The 19,989-nt window shown below is 45.6% G+C and overlaps 1 protein-coding gene across 2 annotated transcripts in view; it reads left to right on the top strand.

Annotated features, from left to right (window-relative positions):
- LOC139059216 (uncharacterized) overlaps positions 1 to 19,989 on the top strand; it is a 124,076-nt gene that overhangs the window by 74,555 nt on the left and 29,532 nt on the right. For both annotated transcript variants that reach the window (XM_070537331.1, XM_070537332.1), the window contains exons 17-19: positions 10,178 to 10,363; positions 11,258 to 11,465; positions 18,338 to 18,414. In XM_070537331.1, the coding sequence (XP_070393432.1) occupies positions 10,178 to 10,363; positions 11,258 to 11,465; positions 18,338 to 18,414 (471 nt within the window). The remainder of the gene's footprint in view (positions 1 to 10,177; positions 10,364 to 11,257; positions 11,466 to 18,337; positions 18,415 to 19,989) is intronic.

Here is a 19,989-nt window from a genome sequence, read left to right as displayed (position 1 = left end):
ATAAGCTCACCAGGCCTGAAGCCCTCACGTTCAGAATGCTTCAAACAAACACGTACCCCACGCAGAACAGACTACATCACTACATGACTGCCCTATACAAAACATCATATTGCGAAAATTGCCATAGCACACTAGACGTACATCACTTGCTCTGGCCGTGTGGTCGGACCCACGCAAACAAGGATCAAGACTCCGCCAGGCTACAAGAAGCATTACGCAGCACGGACCTGGCGGAGCAGCTATGGGCCGTCCAGCGAGCCCACGATGCGGCCAGGGAGTTACAACTCCCGGTCCCAACGTGGGAGTAGCCCGCTCTATGGGACCTTGCGTCCCGTAGCTCGCAGGACCTCTCATTAAAGTTATTCAATCAATCAATCAATCAATCAAAGTCATTTTTTTTGTTTCAACATGCCTACTTGAGAGTGACAGCATTGGGCAACATCGTGTCAGCCTTTCTTGACATGAAGCAAAGTTCTTGCTCATTCAGCGAATTTTACAAGGGTGTTCAGGGAAAACCTGGAAAACTCAGGGAATTTAGAAATGTAAACTTGGTAAACATCCTGTTTACGTTCCTTGGGGAGTCCGAATTATCGGTCATCAACTGTATAATGAAATTTCGCTTCTGCAGCAAAGGAATGTCAAAACAATAAATGGAAACTTCCATGGACGCAGATGGTCAAATAGTTGAATTACAAGCGGCTGCTTGCAAACGCACCTCTAAAATCATGCACCACTTGACACGAGCGACCAGCGAAGTGGAGCCACATCATGTTCCATATAAAGTCCAAGTGCAATAAGGTCTTATCGCACCCCACGCACTTTGTGCTTTAGGTGCAAGCGGAAGTGTGTGAAGGTGAGAAAAAAAGATGGTGGCTTCAGGCACTAGTGCAGTCTCCCCACATGAGCAAGAGGAAAGAGGGGGAGGGGAGCGAGTTCGCGGTAACTTGATCAAGCGTGTGCGAGGGGTAGGGTGGGGAGGAGGAGGGCAAGTTGGCACGTGTCTCGGCCGTGGCTGCAAATGGCTGTAAGCACAGCTGAGCGCATACGCACCTGCGCATCCTGCTTTAGAGGTAATCTGTCATGCTTATCCAAAAAGCGGGACAGCATGGCATCACTTAGGCTGTCTTCCCACATGTTTAGCATTGAGGGTTGCGTAATCTCGAGTTTTGATGACCCGTTAGAGCAAGAGGCAGACGAAGCATTTTCTCCCCGCTGCCTTCACTTAATTCCTACCGCCCATGTGAAGATATTGACGACGTGGCATGAAACCGTATCAATTGTCGCAGGCTCCCAAATTCATTAAAATGAATTGTTCTCTCATTCAAGTTAGCTTTTTTTGATTGCCTGATAATTTGGGAAATTCTGCAGCCCCTTTCCATGTAAGCAAAATCAATCGGTGACTGTACTTATTTGCATAAAAGGTTGTATTTCAATACGAAATTTTGATATAACGAAGCAAATTGCCAATTTTACCTACTTCGTTATATCAAGGTTTAGCAGCATATAGGTGCAGCACATGTGTCCTCCTTTGTATATAATTATGAAGGCGTTTTATTGCAACATATTTGATGCAATAGTGGCACACCATCTGTCGAGACCATTTGAAAGAGTGAAAAGGGGCCTTCTTTTTTTCTTGCTCGCTCTGCCATCGCCACAGTTGATTCGTATTTCTGGTATGCTCAGAAGAGCACCATGCTTGCAAATAAACTTTTTAGTTATCCATAAGGCCTCCTTTGGGCTATTAAAATGGATCACGCCTTTTTAAGTGCAATGTAATGGCAGAAACTTTCTAGTGTCGTCAAAACCGATATGTGAAAATTGTTTGTTTGGTGAGGAGGCTGTCTATTGTTTGCAAACTACTGTATTAAAAAAATATCCAATATTCGATTCACTTCTGGTAATGTTTGATTTGTATTCAATTTGATCTCAAAAACTGCTATTCACACATCCCTATATGATATGTTTTCTGGCTGCTAGATCCCATGCAAACAAGGTGCAAGGCACACAATCGAGAACAGTAGCCACCCACTGCAGCAGATTCGCCACAATACTTGCCTGCCTGTCTCACAGGAAAGCCCTGGCACATACTCGGTTTCCTATTCTGGTACCAGCAAATCTCCTTCCGGGTTGTTGCACCCCTCATTCACAGCAGCTATTGCTGCCAACCCTATTGCGATCTTCACCTAAGCATCTTCACCTGTCTGTTTCTCAGCACATGGGGCATAGTGCTGTTAGAAGCATATCGCACGCTTTTAATAGGTGATAACCCAAACGTGCTGCCATTCCCTGCTGCAGGCGACATAATCCGAATGTCATGTTTAAGTCTGGCAGCATTGTATTCTGGCGTCGCCCACCAGTTCAATTTCATTTCAGTCTCGACCAGCAAATCTCGCGGGTCATCATTTCGCGCATAACACGATTTTGTGCACTGTGAAGATCATCTGACTAGCGCTACACGTGAGTACCACACGATGCCTAAGGCAAACGTAAACAGATCAAAGACCATGATCACATGCTGGAACCTTGTAGCAAATGGCAGATAGTTTTGTTTTTTGCGTGTGCGACTGCACGACAGGGGACAAACAGATGAAACAGAAGCACATCCTCTTGCTACAGCATGGACTAAAACGACGACTCATAGACATTCAGTTTGTGAGTTTTACTATTTCTCTCAACTTTGAATTGCCTAGTGAAGGACTAGATCTGACAAATAAGTACTGTAGCGTTAAATAATTCTCAAAGTCACATGTCGTGGGAAGTGACGTTTCATTAGGCTTATTACGTAGGCGCACTGTGGGTCTGACCTCTACTTTCTGGCTGGGAGTATGGCTCCTTTAAGAAAAAGGAGGCGCGACATTTGGTTTGAAATTTCGGCTGTAATCGCATGTGCAGCATTGTAATTTGGTTTGAAATTTCGGCTGTAATCGCATGTGCAGCATTGTAATACTTTGCAGGTGCTATTGTCAGTTATGCATTGTATCCACTGCACTTGTCTGATTAAATTGGCCAAACCTGGTGAGGACCCTTTTAAGGTAGCACCTAGTAAGTAAGAAAGCCAGTTTGTAAAATGAAACATTTCTAAAGCTAACTTACATACATGATAAGGATGCATTAGGCTGACATCTACATACTAAATAATAGTCTGCGTGCCTTCATGTTAAAAATTCCCCTCTAATTGCTAGCCATATACTAAATGGTATCCCTCTGAAGGGGCCCTAAAACACTTATCATCGACGTTAGAAAATGTACTTGACATCAAAATAGGTCATTTCAGAAATACATTGCACTGAAAAGTTCTGTAATACCTTCAGCAAATGAATTATTGGTAGAGGTGTGCGAATATTTGAAAATGTTTAATATTATCGAATGCAGCAGAACCTGGTTCGTATGTTTTAGAAAAAAACTGCGAGGAAAATGTACGATCCGAACAAAAAAATTTGACAGACTCAGCTATTGTTCACATCTACGTAATGCGAAGCGACACGCGGTTATTTGCGGCACGAGACGCCAACGTGCGTCGAGCTGGTGGTGCTCCTCTGGCCCGAGATGCATATTGTTGTTTTCCTATTGCGTGGTGGTGTTTAGGAGGGCTATGGGAAACCGAAACAAAATCGAGCTGGTGGGTGACGCTGATTCCACATTGTGCTGCCTGCAGCAGAGAACGGCAGCGAATTCTCTGGGTGGATGTCTGATTTTCCCTATGTTGATTAGTTCTCACCACCTTGCGAGTTTCCGCAGAACTATTACGTCAAACTCTTGCCTTTGCTTTGAGTTCTTGACAAATTCGACTTCTCCCTGCCACCTGCTAGCCACCTGGTTAGCTCAGATGGTAGAGCAGCTGCCCCGGAAAGGCGGTGATGCCAGGTTCAAGTCCCGGACCAGGAGGACAAATTTTTCTTCGACTGCGAGGCTTTTCTTTCAAGAACTCATATGGTTTTTCCATTGTAGCAATTGCTATGATTGGGTGGATGTCTGATTTTTCCCTTTATGAACTGTGCTACAGTATACTAGGTAACTACGCGCGGCAGGGTTTTCTTGCACCGAGTGGCATGAGTAGCACATTTTCTTTCTCACTTATATCTACTGCAAACACATAATTTACGAGAGTCAAACAAAGCGTCGTCTTTATGTTAGCTCGTGCAAGTATGTTGGCAGCACCTGCATCGGGCAAGTGGTAGATGCCATACAGCAGACTTGCGTTGGAAAGATTCTTACCGTAGCGAGCTTCAACCATGATGACGACACACTGCAAACGTGTGCAACTCAAAAAGCAAACAACCTTTTTCCGATGAATGTTGCCGCTCGGGCTGGTTTCCCACACACCGGGAGCCACGTCACCCACAGAGACGACTCAGAGCACACGGCTGTACTCGGCAAGCTACAGGGAGCTTAGCGAGTGGGCTCATCGCAGAATTGTGGGACAGCCATGCTATCTACTCTACGTAGCAGATGCAGCTACATGCAACTGTGTGCAATGTTTGCTGTGTGTACGACAGGACTGGAGTGCACACTCGCGCTCACATTCTCCAGTCTGGCCACGCTACATGGTGTGGGTGAGCTTTGTCCTGCATCAACATGACCAACGGATAGTAGTCACATCCGCTTCACGCATTTTGAAGCGTTGGCAATAGCTCAATATAAAGCGACGTCTGCCAAGGCGTATGGCCAGGAGCGGACAGGAGTGAATGAGCGCTGGCAAGCGTATGTGTCGTCTGACTTTAAGTTTTGCGTGGTTCGAGGCTAGATGTGTGTTCAAAAATAATTGAAATTACCGAGACACAACAGCTACGGCACCAATAAGCAGTATGGCCAATGTTTAATTCCTGCATGGGTGGTCATGGTTGACCGTGAGCAGAAGACAGTCGGCTTCTTTTAGAAATACCTAGTTCTTATCAAAAATTCGAAATGCAGATTTTCGCTTACTTCAGCCTGTTTATTAAACTGCATCATTAAATGTACACAGTAGCAGTCGGATGAAGTGCAATGATCCAAACGCCCTTCTCGATTGATGTCAGCTACCAACTAATATTGTCTGTTACTGTTAATAGGCGCGACATATTCAAGCCACCAACAGCTTCGAAACAGGTGAGGAGAAGGCCTCATTTGCGCAGATTGTACTTGACGACCTGACGATAACCCACAGAAATCACCTGCCATAAAGATGGAAAGGCCATTTTGTTTTCTGGATGAAAACTTGAAAGCAGAACTTTCTAAGCAATAGGAGATTGTTGTGGCCATTGGGTGTACGTTAAATGGACACTAAAGGCAAATACTAAGTGGACGTGGGTTGTTTAAGTATCATTCCAGAAACCTCGCAATGCTTGTTTCGTGCCAAGAAAAGACTTAGTTTACGAGAAAATTGCGTCTCAAGGGTCCGGATACCTTTTTCAATATTCAAACCTCCCGCCACTCAACTGGTAGAGTGGTGATGTTGCATACGCCATCACCACTTTTGCTGCCATCGGTGACTAAAATGACGCCCTACAGACGGCGGTACCGAACCAAGACAGAGCGGTGGATTCGCCGCTGCAGCTGCCATAGACCGTTCGGGCATTCCGCGACATCACGTAGACGTTGAACTCTCTGCAACTGCTTGCAGTTTGTGCGAGTTTCACGAGCCAGGAAAACCAGCACCTGCACTATGCGATAAAGAAACTACTGAAGCATGAAAGTGTGGACGGCGCGGAGTCGAGCAAAAACGAAACCTTTCGACTGCCCACATCATTGTCAAGGAAAATTTCAATTAGTTCTTTTTTTCTAGAAATGAAATAGACATAGAAATAGACAAGTAGCTTTTTTTTCCTCCTATAATACAATACAAGGATGTTTTTTTCAACAAATTGTTGAGTACCAGGGACAGAATTTAACTGACGAGTGCTTTCGTCATTGGGCAAGTACTTAGATGCCCCGGGGGAGCCTCTAATCATGTTTTGCATTTACCTGAATTTCTCGATTATTGAGCCTCTGTTTGCGATAATATTGACGCCTTAGAGATTCTTGAGCAGTAATTTATCGCTCTAGTTTCACATAATGTCTGCCTTTAGTGTCTCTTTAAAGAACCCCAGAAGGCCAGAATTAATCTGGAGCGCCCACTGTGGTGTGCTTAATTATTATATTGTGGTTTTGGCATACAAAGCCCACGAATTTCATTAAAGTTACAGTATGGCACTATTAAACAGAAAACCTCATTGGTATTCAAGACAACATAACTTCACCATTTCTTCAGCTTCAAAGGAAAAAAAATTACCGACGATTACGTTACTTCCTAATGCGAAATTTGAGCGCAGCAAATAAGCTGTTTCACCTTTTCGATAGATTGAGGCAAAGAAATCGAGCAACACATGTATGCGCTATCACAGAATTTTTTTTTTTATTTTTCACGCGTATTCCTTTAACAAAGACTCCACTAACAGTTCTTGACAGTCATGAAGGAAGCTTTGTGGTCGGAGAAATAGACTGATATATGTTCGACTTGGTACACCAATGCTTGATTCTCAAAGACGAGATCTATACAAGTGCCTCGCGAGGTTGTCACAGCCGTGGGACGCGTTACGAGCGAGAGGAACGGGATGTTCTCCCGCATAAGTGTTAGGAAATTGCTGTTTGTCTTTATGTCAACATTAAAGTCCCCCACTACTAACATCGGTGTGGATCGATGGACGGTTAATGCGAGTTGCAGGAAGTGCACGACGTCTTTCGTGAGTGCGGTAGGGGCGAAGTAGGCAGCTACTACCAGCAAGCCGTTGGGCAACTTTGCGGCGCACAGTTCACCAACTTCAAAGTTCGAGCCGGCGCTTTGACAACCGGAGACTCGCAGGAAGGGGTGGGAGGGGGGCGGCGTGTACACCCAGCGGCAAACGATGGGGGCAGAAGCGCGTGCAGCAAGCGGACAACACGATAAAGGGAGGAGGGAAGAGATAGCAGCGACTGACTGATGCCGCTGACGCCGATAGTGAGTCAACCCCAGCTGCGGAGTTGGTTTCAGGGACAACGCCGCCGATGCCGACACAAACAATATGATACCCTCGCTCCCGCAGCGCTAAGAACCAGGGGGGGGGGGACCCTTTCCTCCTCTTCCTGCATGGCGGCGACGGTGTTCTATGCAGTCACGTTATCTTGACTCTCTAGCGGCGTCAGCGGCATCCAGCGGTATCAGTCGGTCGCTGCTAGCGCTGGGGGGATGAAAGGGGGGCGGAGCTGGTTACGAGGCCGACGACAACGCCGACGCGAAACCCAGGAACGGACGCCAAAGAGCTGCGCTCTAAAAAAAGCACTTCATTCTATTGAACAGACATTATGTCAGTAAAAAATATTTTTCAAGTCTTCATATACAAACTGAATTATCAGTGCTGATATGCTTATCTGGTGTTCCCTTTAATAACAGTAGATGTTACTGATAGCTAGCATCATTCTTACACAATGTGCAGCATGGTGACCCTTTTTGCACAATATGTGTAAGCATAAAACTTAGTCTTTCAGTTTCTGATACAGTTAAATCTCAATATGACAAAGTAGGTAAAATCACCAATTTGCTACATTATATCGAAATTTTGTTGTATTGAAATTTGACCGTTTATGCAAGGAAGTACAGTTGCCAATAGATTTTTCTTACACAGAAAGGGGCTGCAGAATTTTCCAAATGATTGGGCAATTGAAAAAAGCAAATTTCATTGAGAAAACAATTCATGTTGATGAATTTGGGAGTCAGCGACGAATGATACGGCTTCATGCCACATCGACAATATCTTCACATCGATGGGATGAATTAAACGAAGCCAGCCACGTTCTCGCGACCACTCCGCCTTCGCGGCTGATACTGTCCCCTACACTGAGACGATGGCATGATGAAAAGCGCCGGCAGTGGGGAGCGAATACTTTTTCTGCTTCTCGCTCCAACGAGTCACCGAAATTTGAGATTACGCAGCCTTCAATACTAGACGCGTGATAGATAGCTTACATGATGCCACACTGTCTCAGCACACCCGCTCTTTGCATACTTGACAGATTACCTCTAAAGTAGGGTGTGCTGATGCGTAAGCGCTCAGCCGCACTTACAGCCACGCGCAGCCACGGCTGAGGTACGTGCCAGAAATCGTGACACGTGCCAACTTGCCCCAACCCCTGCCCCTTGCGCGTACTTGATCACGTTACTGTGAGCTCGCTTCCCTCCCCCTCTTTCCCTTTGCTCGTGCGGGAAAGCAGCACTCAAGAAGCCGCATGTTTCTTTTCTGACCCTCACACACTTTTACTCACACCTGAAGTACAAAGTGCATGGGGCATGATAGGACCTTATCGCACTTGGAATTTATACATAACATGATGTGGCTCCACTTCAGCGGTCGTTTTTGTCGCCCCACACGCAATTTGAAAGCTGTGTTTGCAAGCAGCTGCTTGTAATTCAACCATTTGACTATCTACGTCTATGGAAGTTTCCGTTTGTCTCTGCATTCCTTTATGGCAGAAGCGAAATTTCGTTATACTGAAATCGCATACAAACACACTTCGTTAAATTGAGGTTCTGAATGCTTAGTGCTCTGTGGGCAAGATGTTATGAAAAGTTAAATACTTCATTATATTGAGAATTTTGTTATATTGAAGTTCGTTATATTGAGGTTTACTGTATTTACTGGAATCTAACATGCACTTTCTTCCTGATAAAACGGGTCCAAAAATTGCAAGCGCATTAGAATCGAGTACGACGCTAAATCTGTATTACCATATCGCCATCGGCATGTCAAAATGGCCGCCTCTTATCCGCTTCGAGCCTAGCTGTCATAGCTCTCTCCATGTGCTGTAGTACATGTACTTATGCAATGCTTCCTTTTAGCCTAGGTTAGCACACTGTCTGTCTTCCCGTTTTCTGCGTTTGTCCTGTTGCTCTTCCTTTCCTCTTTCCTTTTTCCTCCCCTCCTTCCTATCTTCCATTTCTGTGTTGCTGTCACCTCCCTTCAGAAGAGTAGGCAGGCATTGTACCCCTTCCAGTGGCAGTTGCCAGCCTGCTCCTCGCTTTCCTTTTCCTGGTAACTGTGTATATGTGTATATGTGTTCAAAACATTGCTCTGTGAGTTTGGAAGTGCCGACTGCAAAGACATGCCGAGTTCATCACGATGTTGCAATTAAAAGGAAAGCGACCATGTGTGCAGAGATGGACAGAAATTGGGCTGCATCACGGGTGTTCGTAGTTCCAGACACTTATGCGAGGGACTGGCACAAACAGGAGAGGCGTTCTACACCAGCGGCTGTTACGTACGGCATGGCCGCGCGGCCCCTATCTTGAAAGCAATCTGCGACTAAGACAAGAGTGTATGCATCTCGGTGCACGATGCTGTGTTCTTGTCACTTAATTAGCATCGAAGCAAGAGGCTGCACAAAGGTCGATTCCCTCGCTCCTGCTACCACACTTTCTCACTCCAGCGTTTAAAGAGTTTTCGCTATCATTCAGTAAGACGTGTTCATGTTTGCTTGTGTGCGCGTGACACCATGCTTGGTAATTTAGCTAGTAAGCGAATGTTTAAAAGTTTATACGGCCTATAAAACTACTTTTCCTTACTTTTCGTATAGCTGTCTACTAATTTGCTATCATAATCGATGCTTCGCTTTTTGGGTGAAACTGCAACTTTTGTTATTTATCGGAACTTTAGTGCATTGGGAGTAAATCTATTGTTTTTTCCAAATGAGAGAAATTTGTATTTCTGTATGAAAGAATGAGGTGCACAGTACTGTGACGGACTTTTTTCTTCTTTAGGTGACGGGAAACGGGTGCGCATTACTATTGAGTGTGGTTTTTTTTCCTTTCTTTTTTTGGTCACGGAAAACAGGTGCGCATTACAATCGAGGGTGCATTAGAATCAAGTAAATACGATAACTGTATTTGATATGAAATCTACTATTTACATGTACATTACATGTACATGTACTACACACGCTCCTAATGAATAGTCTTATTTTGTCCTGCAACCAGTGTTTCTCAGATTGTCTCTTTGAGCGTTAGTTCGCTACGGATTTTTCCGGTATGTATCCATTGCACCACTTTGTGTAAGTGTTGCTTTCCCTCTTTCGGACATCAAAAGCAGGTTGGGTTTTGGAATATTGGACAGCTGTTCTAAAACTGTCCATCACACCCCTATGCATAGATTATTCCAACGTTGCCCTTGTGTTTGATCATTGGTCTTTCCAGGTGAAAGTAGCAGAAGCTGGAGATGCGACATCTGTGTCATCCCATGTGCGCTTGGAAGGAGGTGCAAGCGTTGACATTGACGTCACCCGCACCAACTGCAGCGGCGTTGTAGCGACAGGAGCAAGCTTCATTGAGTCAAGGCTCGTCATCAAAAGCCACAGTGGTAGTTATATGGACAATAAAAATGTGAGTTGAACTAGTATGTGGCAAGAGTGCATTTGGCCAACATTATCTGTAGCTGGTGAAGGCCTCTGTGCAGTCTGCGCACATTCATCTTCATGGCTGTTACTTCAACACAATTAAATAAGATGAGGGTAAGGGACCTTTGGTGTCAACTAATACGCAACTTCTTGAACACAGATGCCTATAGATTAGCGCACCATGGTGGTTCAATGGTAATGGAATTTTGTTGCCTAGGACAAAGTTGCAGGTACAATTCGCAGCTTGTGTTGGAATATGGAAGAAAAGCTTGTGCTGGATTTACACCCACATAAGAAATCCAAGATGATCAAAATTAATTCAGATCTCGTCACTGTGGTGTCCCACATAGCCAAGTGTGCATCTATGGGACATTACATTTCATCATTCAGTGCCTTAACTCCATAAGGTGCAGTAGTTATGCTGTCAGTACATGTAACACAAAGTGAGCACAGAGATGTGTGCAAATATGTTGTGCACATTAGGATTGAGTACAACACCAAAAATGCAATAAGTGGTGTCCTCACTGCAATGAGAAACGGCTGTGCTTTTTCTACTACTGTAGCTGAAACCTCCAATCCAGACATTACTGCAGCAGTAGGAGCTCTCTCCTACCATGAAAACATGGTGAAATAACAGTCCAGAGTACTGCATTTTGTGTTTTTTGCAGTGTGAAAATCAAGGTGCACGTTGCAATTGAGGGCGCATGAAAATAAGCAAACACAATAAATGAAAACCCTGGCATGTCTATGTAGCCTGTGCAAGTGATGACTCTCTCAGCATTGCTTGGTGGACATACATAGTACGCAACTTCCTGTAGCAATTCTTTGCTGTTGTTTTGAGCTTTTGCATCCTGCTTTTTTTTTTTCTTTCTTCGGCCAGGTGGCATTGTATGCACTTGGCGGCGAGCTGAAGGTGGAATTTCATGGCACACACTGCCTTGGGCCATTTCGCCACCTGATGGACCTCAAAGCGCCTTTAGCAGCAGGCGCTGTGTCAACGCATGGTTTCACTCTTGTAAACAGCGGCGATTGGGATGCATTTGTCTACCTTGCAACTCCAGGCAGCCCACTCCTAGACGCTCCAAAAGGTAGGGCTATAGTAATCCAGGTAGTTATAAATGTATGTTCAGCAATTAAGGTAGGTCTCATGCGAACACTCTAAATGTAAGATATATTGTACTTGAATTCTACCTTGCATATACAATCAAACCCACATATAATAATCCCAGTTTTAACAATATACAGTAAAAGCTCGTTAATACAAATTCCGTGGGGATGCTACGAAAATTCGAATTATACAGAATTCGAAGTAATGAAAGTCGGAGAAAAAATGCTCGGCTAAGGTGGATATATAGTCCAACGTAGCATGAGTGCACGCGTGCACATGCTACGTCACGTTGGTGAGAACTTCTATAGTTCAAAGCACTGGCACAGCCACCGTAACCAGATGCGGCCAACGGAGCCGGCATGCCCAAAGTCAAGATGGTTCTTGCTCCATCTCCACATTCGTTGCGCCGACTGCGCCAACCCACAATGCATGGCGTGGAAAAGGTGCCCACGCCTCTTCGCCTTGGTCGCAGGCAGCCTGCATGCTGCTGAGTTCCACTATGCGCATAAGTGGTACTCAAACGCCTATTCCAGCGATGCTTTCCTTTGAGTAATAACCACAAGTCTTAAAGGCTATGCATTTTAGTACTGCGAGCGCCAATAAATGTCGTGGCCGCTGTGTTATAGACAATAACTGGTGGCACTTCTCAGCAGGACACCTAGTAGATAAAGAGCATAGCCTCCAAGATGTAACATGAAAAAAAAAAAAAACATTTTCACCTGAAAGGCGAAGCATCAACTGCGATAGCAAATTAGCAGACAGCCGTATGAAGTAAGGATATTACTTTTATCGGCTGTATCAGCTTATAAACATTCACTTGCTAACTAACATACTATGTGTCAGCGTGCACAGCAAACATTAAAACATCACACCCGATGACTCACTCACTGTCAAAACACTGGCGTGAAGAAACGTGGCAACAGCAGTGAGCGAAGTTACATTCGTGCTGTCTATCGCTTCAGCGTAAAGTGACTGCCGAGAACACACAGCTACGTTCCGCTGACACAACGGACTCTGCCCTTAACGCAGATCGCTCTCAAGATATGGCCATGCGACTGTGCACAGCCGCCACGTGCACAGTTGCAGCTGCAAAGAATGCCCCCTCCCCTCTCTTCCCCCACCTGACGCCTCACAATGCTGGGTGCCTCGCACGTGAAAGAAGACGGCGCACTTCCTCTTCGCATTCATCCCTTTCACACGGGCGAGATTTAGCTGCGATCGACGGCTCCCCTCGCAAGCTGTCGCTCGCTCATACAGCGTAGGCCGCACAGTGTCCACAGTGTCGGAATTATCCCCCTTGGGCTTTATACGGAACCTCGCGGTGACGCCGACACCGACGGCAGAAATGCTCTTGGAGTGTCCATATTATTGCTATTGCAATAAATAAATTAATAAAAAGCACGCAGTGCCACATCCGCGTTTTTATCTTGTAGGTCTTGAGAGAGGGAGAGAACCGACCTGCAACAGACGGCCCCAGATGGAAAGAGCAAAGCTGTGCGGTGACGATCGTCGCCAACTTGCTCCTGTGGGCTAGCACTCGCCCCATCCCTGATGGTGCGGAGTTCGAATTGTTGGTGACGGTGCGGATTGCAGTGTGAACTAGTGGGGTGCATTAGATATTGCTTTCAATACATTGTTGGACGGATCGCAGCGGCTACTTCGAATTATCTGAAATTTGAAATTAACGAGCTTTTACTGTATTGTACGTAGCATTGAACAGCTGTGGGTGAACCTTTGTGTGTGTTTTATGGTAAAATAATACCTGTGTCACACAGGCACCCAGAAACTCCTTTATGATAAGGGAGCGTGAAACTTCCTAAAGGAGATGTGGTCGTGTCAAACTGCCAAAAAGTTTTAAAAGTAGCCACCAGAGGCATATTCAGCTGTGTTTGGTCTTTGTGCAAGTACAAAAATGTAACTTCTAATTATGCTCGTAGCTATTATAATTAACACTCCTTCCATAAAAATATTATTCAATATATTTGATGCGAAAGAGATACACCTCATTAAAAATCTGAGTACGCTTGCTAAGCATAGCAGTGCTGAAGTACTAACAGCAATGCTAGCCACCCTGTTCTTATTTGCGTTTTCCTTTGTGGCCTGGCTAGCCACCATAGCATAGTGAGTAGGCTCTGCATTCTGTTACCCAAACTGCTGCAAACTATACTAAAATGCAACATTTCGTGCACGGTGACCTCATAAGAGCGAGAGAGTTAACTTTTATTATTGCCAGCAATCACGAGGGCAAGTGAAGCAAACGGCCGAGATCCCCTGGGTCTCGGCTACTGCTTCGGCTAGCTGGACGGCTCAGACCTGGTCTCGCTGATCTGAGCTGTTCAGCAGGGTCTCCCATTGCTGCCGGTTTTGAATATTGCGGCCCTCGAAAGGAGCCGCCTTTGAGCATGCCCATAGAATATGTGGCATACATAATTACATAATTTACATTAAAATCATTATATTGCCCTGGATGGAATCTGCTGCAGGCCACTGGGTTGGAGGCATGTTTGTTTGTAGGAGGTGCCTGTGATGTTATTTGGTGCAGGATCACTCCAAAAAGAGGCAGAAACAGCACACAGAAGCACAAACATGCATCAGACTTGTATTGATGCACATAACACATAGAAAACGGCACACACACATGACAGTTCCCCAAAATACCTCATAGACGACATGCAGCTATATATATGCATCAGTCAATTATAAATGGCCTACTGTTCAGGCAGAAGTGAGTGTCGCCTTGTCGGAGACCTCGTGGAACCGATGTCGGCCAGTGGGGTCAGACAACAATGTCGGCCAGTAGGGTCGGACAGCCGTGTCGGCCGGCTGGGTCGGACAGCAGGGTCGAACCGCCTTGCGGGGCTCAGGTGGCCTTGCACAACAGTCGATATACTGGAGCCTCGGCATGCCCGGTTTCCCTCCGGCGGAGTTTGTGCTTGGGAGCCCACGGCCACAGTCACCGGGTCACGTTCACAGCTGGTGGGGTAGCCCTGTGGCCACCCACCCAAACGCTCGATCACCCCAGTTTAGGACCGCCAGCCCTCCTGGACCAGTTGCCCAGTGGAAGAGCGGGGCAGGGTAACCTCTCAGCGGACAGCGTTGACTCGGGTGTGGCATAGTGGCGCGGGCGGCGATAGCTCCTATGGGCCAGACGCCCAGCAAGGAAGCTCTTTTCTGTTGAACGCCGAACCTCGCGCACTGCTCACACCACAGGGCCACGGGCCATACTCTCTCGCGCCGCGCTTTTTGAGGTGCCACTGTCGACGCTCTCAAATCGGTGTCGATGAAGATGATGGCTCTCTCGCGGGTATTTTCAAAGAGTTGGTGTCCTCTTCGCCACAGCACGGCGCACTGTCTTCATATGTTTATGCTTCCCACTCCCGCGTACCATATATTATCACAGTGCCAGGCTATCGCTTGTTTCTTGATTAGCTCTGGATGAGCTGGTGGGTACTGGACCCTTCCCAGCCAAAAGTAATCAGTGATTTCTTTGTGGCTGACCATGCGGTCTGCTCTCGTTCCCAGCTAGGCTGGCTCACTTGCTCGGTGAGTAAGTTCTCGAGCTACATTATGAGCCGCTCATTGCCCCGGCAGCGTGACCTCATGACTTTACCTTTTAGTTTGTCTACTGTGCCGGTGTCAGTCATGAATGACCGCACCGACCACTGCACAAATAGCACAACAAAGGCTACATTTACATGAACCCGACGTGAGCGGGTCTAGTCAGGAATCGGGCTGATCGAGCCCGAAGTAACCGCATTTACGTGAACTTGCTTTCGAGTCCGGACAACGACAGCACTCAGTGTCGAGTCAAGACACCAACGCGTTCAAACTGGGCTTGCGGTTCCCACTGCCATCTGCAACAGCTTTAATTTATCGGTCCTATTGCTACGATGAGGTTGCACTGCATAGTGTCTTGTCTTGGTCTTGTTCAGATACTATTTGCGCTGCTGGTGCATAACTCACAATGTCCCAGTATTCCCACACAAATCTCGACGCTCGCGGGCCGGACCCATCTGCATTTATGTTCACGCTGCAAATGGGTTGGGCTAGTTCAACCTACCCAATGCAGTCAGGCTGACTCAGCTTGACTCGACACTTGTTCAGTCAGACCAGCTAGCGTTTACATGAACTCGACAAGCATATTCCAGCCCGACAAACCAACTGAACCTGATTCTGCTGGGTTCATGTAAATGCCCTGAAAGACGAGAAAAACATGGCACCAAGTGGCCTAGGTCAAGAGTATTGTACAGCAGCAAGCATAACTGTTGCTGAATTGTGCTTGCACTTTTATTAAATTCAACAGCAACTTTTTAAACACACGCAACATTAATTTTAATGCAAACAATAATTATCACTTTTGCAACAGTAGGTATGGACACGAGTGTACTTACTCCCTTATGCTGCCGGGGGCTATTGCCAATCTCCCTTGACCAAAAGCTCCATTAAACTCCCTTAGTGGAAGGTCGACAGTGTGACATCAGGTGCATCTCCCTCGACATAAAGACGATGGAGTTGGAAGGAGTTTGTGGGTGCCCATGTTACAGGGGTATAAAATTCTTCCTACTATGCCACATCATCAGTTATAGCTAAATCGGGCTTGGCTGTGTGCACTGAAAAGAATGCAAAAGTCTTGAAAAAAATGACCAACCCTTCCCCTACCAGAAAATTGGGATAAGCAAAGCTTGTCCTGCGTGCACCTGACCTTTGTCACGGTTAAGTCACGCACAGGTAACGGTGCCGGATTGCTTCGGCCTCCAACTCCCTCAGCTCAGGATCTTCTTGTTGCTTTCGGATTGCCTGGGCTCAGGCGGCTTTAATGGGTAGATCAACGCACCACACCGATAGTGAGCCCTTTCACAAGCGAGTTCTCACCGCCGCTCGTCGAATGCTGCCCATTCCTCCAGGAAACGCACAAGTGGCCGTCCCATCCATTTTCTGAGACTGAATTGAATGGAAACGAAGCCACCACTGCGTGCGTGATACCCTTTGTTGCCCTTTCCCTCCCTGGCTAAAGTGAAACAGCTCTGATTGGTAGTACGCGTGGCGTGAACGCACACCCATGGAGGTGGAATCCTTGCTGATGATTCACACTCCAGTGCCAGTGCAGCTGTCAACTCGTCAAACTGCCCTTCCCCACAGCTGCTCTGCTCTGGGAGCAACTGAGATTTCGTGTGACCATATCGCCACCGAAACTTGTAAGCCAATACAAGTTTCGCTTGAAAAGAAAGAAAAAAAATAAATGCAATCTGCCGCGGAAGCATCCTGCTGTGTGCACACAACTTTTGTTATATCGATCCTAAATTTGGCCTTCACCAGATCATTCGTACTTGACCAGTCGGCATGCACACACCTGACCCCTATGGTGACCCCAATAGCGATCCCTTTACTAGCAGAGCGTCTTGGTGGAGCTTAGGAGACAGTAAATATGTCGAACATGTCATTTCTCATCGAAAACGCCTATTTTTGGCCAGCCCTAGGAAGATTTTCAAAAAATAACGGTAGCTCACAGTGTCTGATTACGGTATTTACCCAATTGCAATGACTACATCCACCCCCAACCCCCGGAAATATAGACCAAATGCTGTGCAGCTCTTGCGCCGTTCTTCAGCTTTGCCACATAACGGGATTTCATTGCGGTGAAGCTGATTTTAGAAACTGGTCACCACTGTGCAACACATTGGATTATCTTAAGCAAACGCAAAGAGCGGCTCGGCGGGGATGACAGTACAGACTAATCTCATAATCTTGCAATTTCTGATCATTTGTTATTTTTAAGTATTTCATATTTATTGATGTCATGATCTATCAAATTGTACAAGTGCGCTTGCACTAGCTGGTTAACTGTCTCCTACATGCATGTTTGATGCTCGTGAAAAAAGTTATTGTTGGAAGCGATCACTTCGTTTACGCCTATCTTTTCTGTCCCTGTGTTATTTGTGCGCAAAAGGCCAGAAAAAAAAAAGCACACTTGGCAGCGTTTGTGACTGCTTGAACACTAGGAAACCTCCTGAGCCTAGATGAATGCACTCAGGTAAGCTGAGACAATGATTCATTTAGTCACGAGAGACAGAAAAACAATGGAGCTGATTGTGACGGCCAGCAACCGCAAGGTTTTCGTCATATTGTTCACACTGCTGTTTTACTAATGTGCGCTTCAATGCTGAAACCGAGAGGAAGCCTTGCAAATTGTATGTTGTTCTTTTGTATATTAAGTCTTCCTGCAGGACACTTTCAGCACTGCAATTTTTGAAGTTAGCTAGCAATTTTTGCAATTACTTATGTGACTAGCATGCATCTCTGTTTACCATTCCTATTTATGCACGTTGAGGTGAAAAAGTGGGCACAGTTGTGAGAGCTTTGCTGTTTTTAATGCTTTTGGAACCCATAAGGGCTACCAGCTGAACCCCCTTGGCTCTCGGAATTTGTTTTGGAAACACTGATCATGAACACCAATCATGTTTGTCTTCCTGTTTTATTCAGTAGCATTGTTATTAAATTCTTTGGCTTTATGTGCCAAAACCACTATCTGATTATGAGGCATGCTGTGGTGGGGACTCCGGATTAATTTTGACCACGTGGGGTTCCTTAAAGTGCCCCCAAAGCACAGAACACAGGTGCTCTTGCATTTCGCCCCTATTGAAATGCAGCCGCCACAGCCAGGATTTGATCCCGTGATCCCATGCTTAGCAGCAGAACACCGTAGTCGCCAAGCCACTACGGCATGCAGTAGTATTGTTCTCCTTGTAGAGCATCATTGCCTTATTACTGGTACTATTAGGTTATTGTTGCTTATTAGCTGTCTTGTTGCTCCTAGTTTTCTTAACTTGTTGTTGGCATCTGCATCTGTTACAGAAGCTTCAGAAAATGGTGGCCGAGGCACAATTTCAGTGACTCCATCTTGTTTTGTGCTACGCCGCAAGAAGTCCAAGGTTTGGCACTTTCTCTGCTTATACAGTTCTATGAGTATAGGTACTTAGCACAAAAGCTTGCTAAAATAAGCAACATTTCAACATTACACAATGAAAAATCAACAGAGTGCATCTTGGGTCGTCCATGCCCCACCAATTCCATGCACATGTCGGCGTCTTGGGCCGCAGCGATGATTCACGTGAAGTGGGAACATCAAAACTTCCCACCAAAATGTCCCAGCCGAAGGAGCTGCTGACACAGGCTAAATTCAAGCAGCGCAAGCATAAGCAGCAAAATCGACAAGGTGTCTTGGGCTGCTCAGGCCCCCTCCATGTTGGTGCACGTCAACATCTCGTGCTGCAGTGATTCACACAATGCTTCGCATTACATAGATGTCAGCTGCAGTGGAGTTGGTTGAAGTTTTAGTGACTTCAAATCATACGTTTTCCCCATTAGTGCTTTCTTTTTGTGTTTTCTTCCAAAACAAATGAATGAAGTTCTATTGTAATACTTCAGCAGAATTAGTCCTTGCATATATAAACAAAGTGTGAACTGTGTATGTGATTAGCAGAACAAGCTTAAATGCTTATGGGAGAAATAAGAGTGCATTTTTGCATGCAACTGTCTTCGTCTTTTTTTAAGAAATCTACATATAGGTTATAACATAAAAAGGTACTTTTTATTGCTCTGGACATAATTCTAATGCAGCTATGTATTTCCATTTGCTCTGGATAGGGTGTCCTTGCATAGCGCAATGGGTGTTGGTCCTTTATTGAGAGACTACCTACACATGCGTTCATGAAAGTACAGGGGAACATTATAGTAATGTATCACCCATCAAGCTGAGCTGAAATGTTCTTTTTCAACAAAAATGCTCCAAATGCACCTGATGTGCTGTGTCAGAAGGCCAGATGCAAAAGTGCTAGAACGGCTACATGTTCCGACTGGTCAATGCACTACCATGGTGCATGTTCATGTAGCCTACCAAAGTCCTGAGTGATGCTTATACTACTATAGTTAGACCATCTTGTGCCATTGCCAGTATTCCCATTATCTGTGCTGAGTTGCACTTTCGCTATTCACAGTCCTGCACGTTCTGCCTTCGAGACGTTAGCTTTCTCAGAAAGCTTAACTGCCTCCTGGCTAAACTTGGCACATGTTGAGCCGGAAAATTTTGAAAAAATATTTATATCCGAAAATTTGTTTTATTAGAGCATTCGTCCATATATGCAGCATTTCTTCTGAGATTGGTGATCTTAAAGGAGAAAAAAATAAACTAGGCTTATATTAGTGCAAATGCAGTACAGTACAGTTAAACCTAGCAATAATGAAGTTGCATCCAACATGAAAATAACTTTGTTATATGTATTTGTTATGGGCGCATATTTTTTATGCTGTGACATTGGAGAAATGCATATTAAATTTGCTTCGTTAAACACAATAATTTGTCAGTTGTCGGTGGATATTTCGGACTTCACAAACGCACCATCAGGGTTCCCACAGAGCTAATGCATTTTCGCGCCATACTTTTCGGACGAATTTACATAATGAAATCAGTCTGTCTTTGGGGATACAGGTTGCTGTCACTGCATTGC

The sequence above is a fragment of the Dermacentor albipictus genome, chromosome 4 (genome assembly GCF_038994185.2).
Source record: "Dermacentor albipictus isolate Rhodes 1998 colony chromosome 4, USDA_Dalb.pri_finalv2, whole genome shotgun sequence".
Lineage (NCBI taxonomy): Eukaryota > Metazoa > Arthropoda > Arachnida > Ixodida > Ixodidae > Dermacentor > Dermacentor albipictus.
This window is presented reverse-complemented; position numbering and strand designations above follow the sequence as displayed.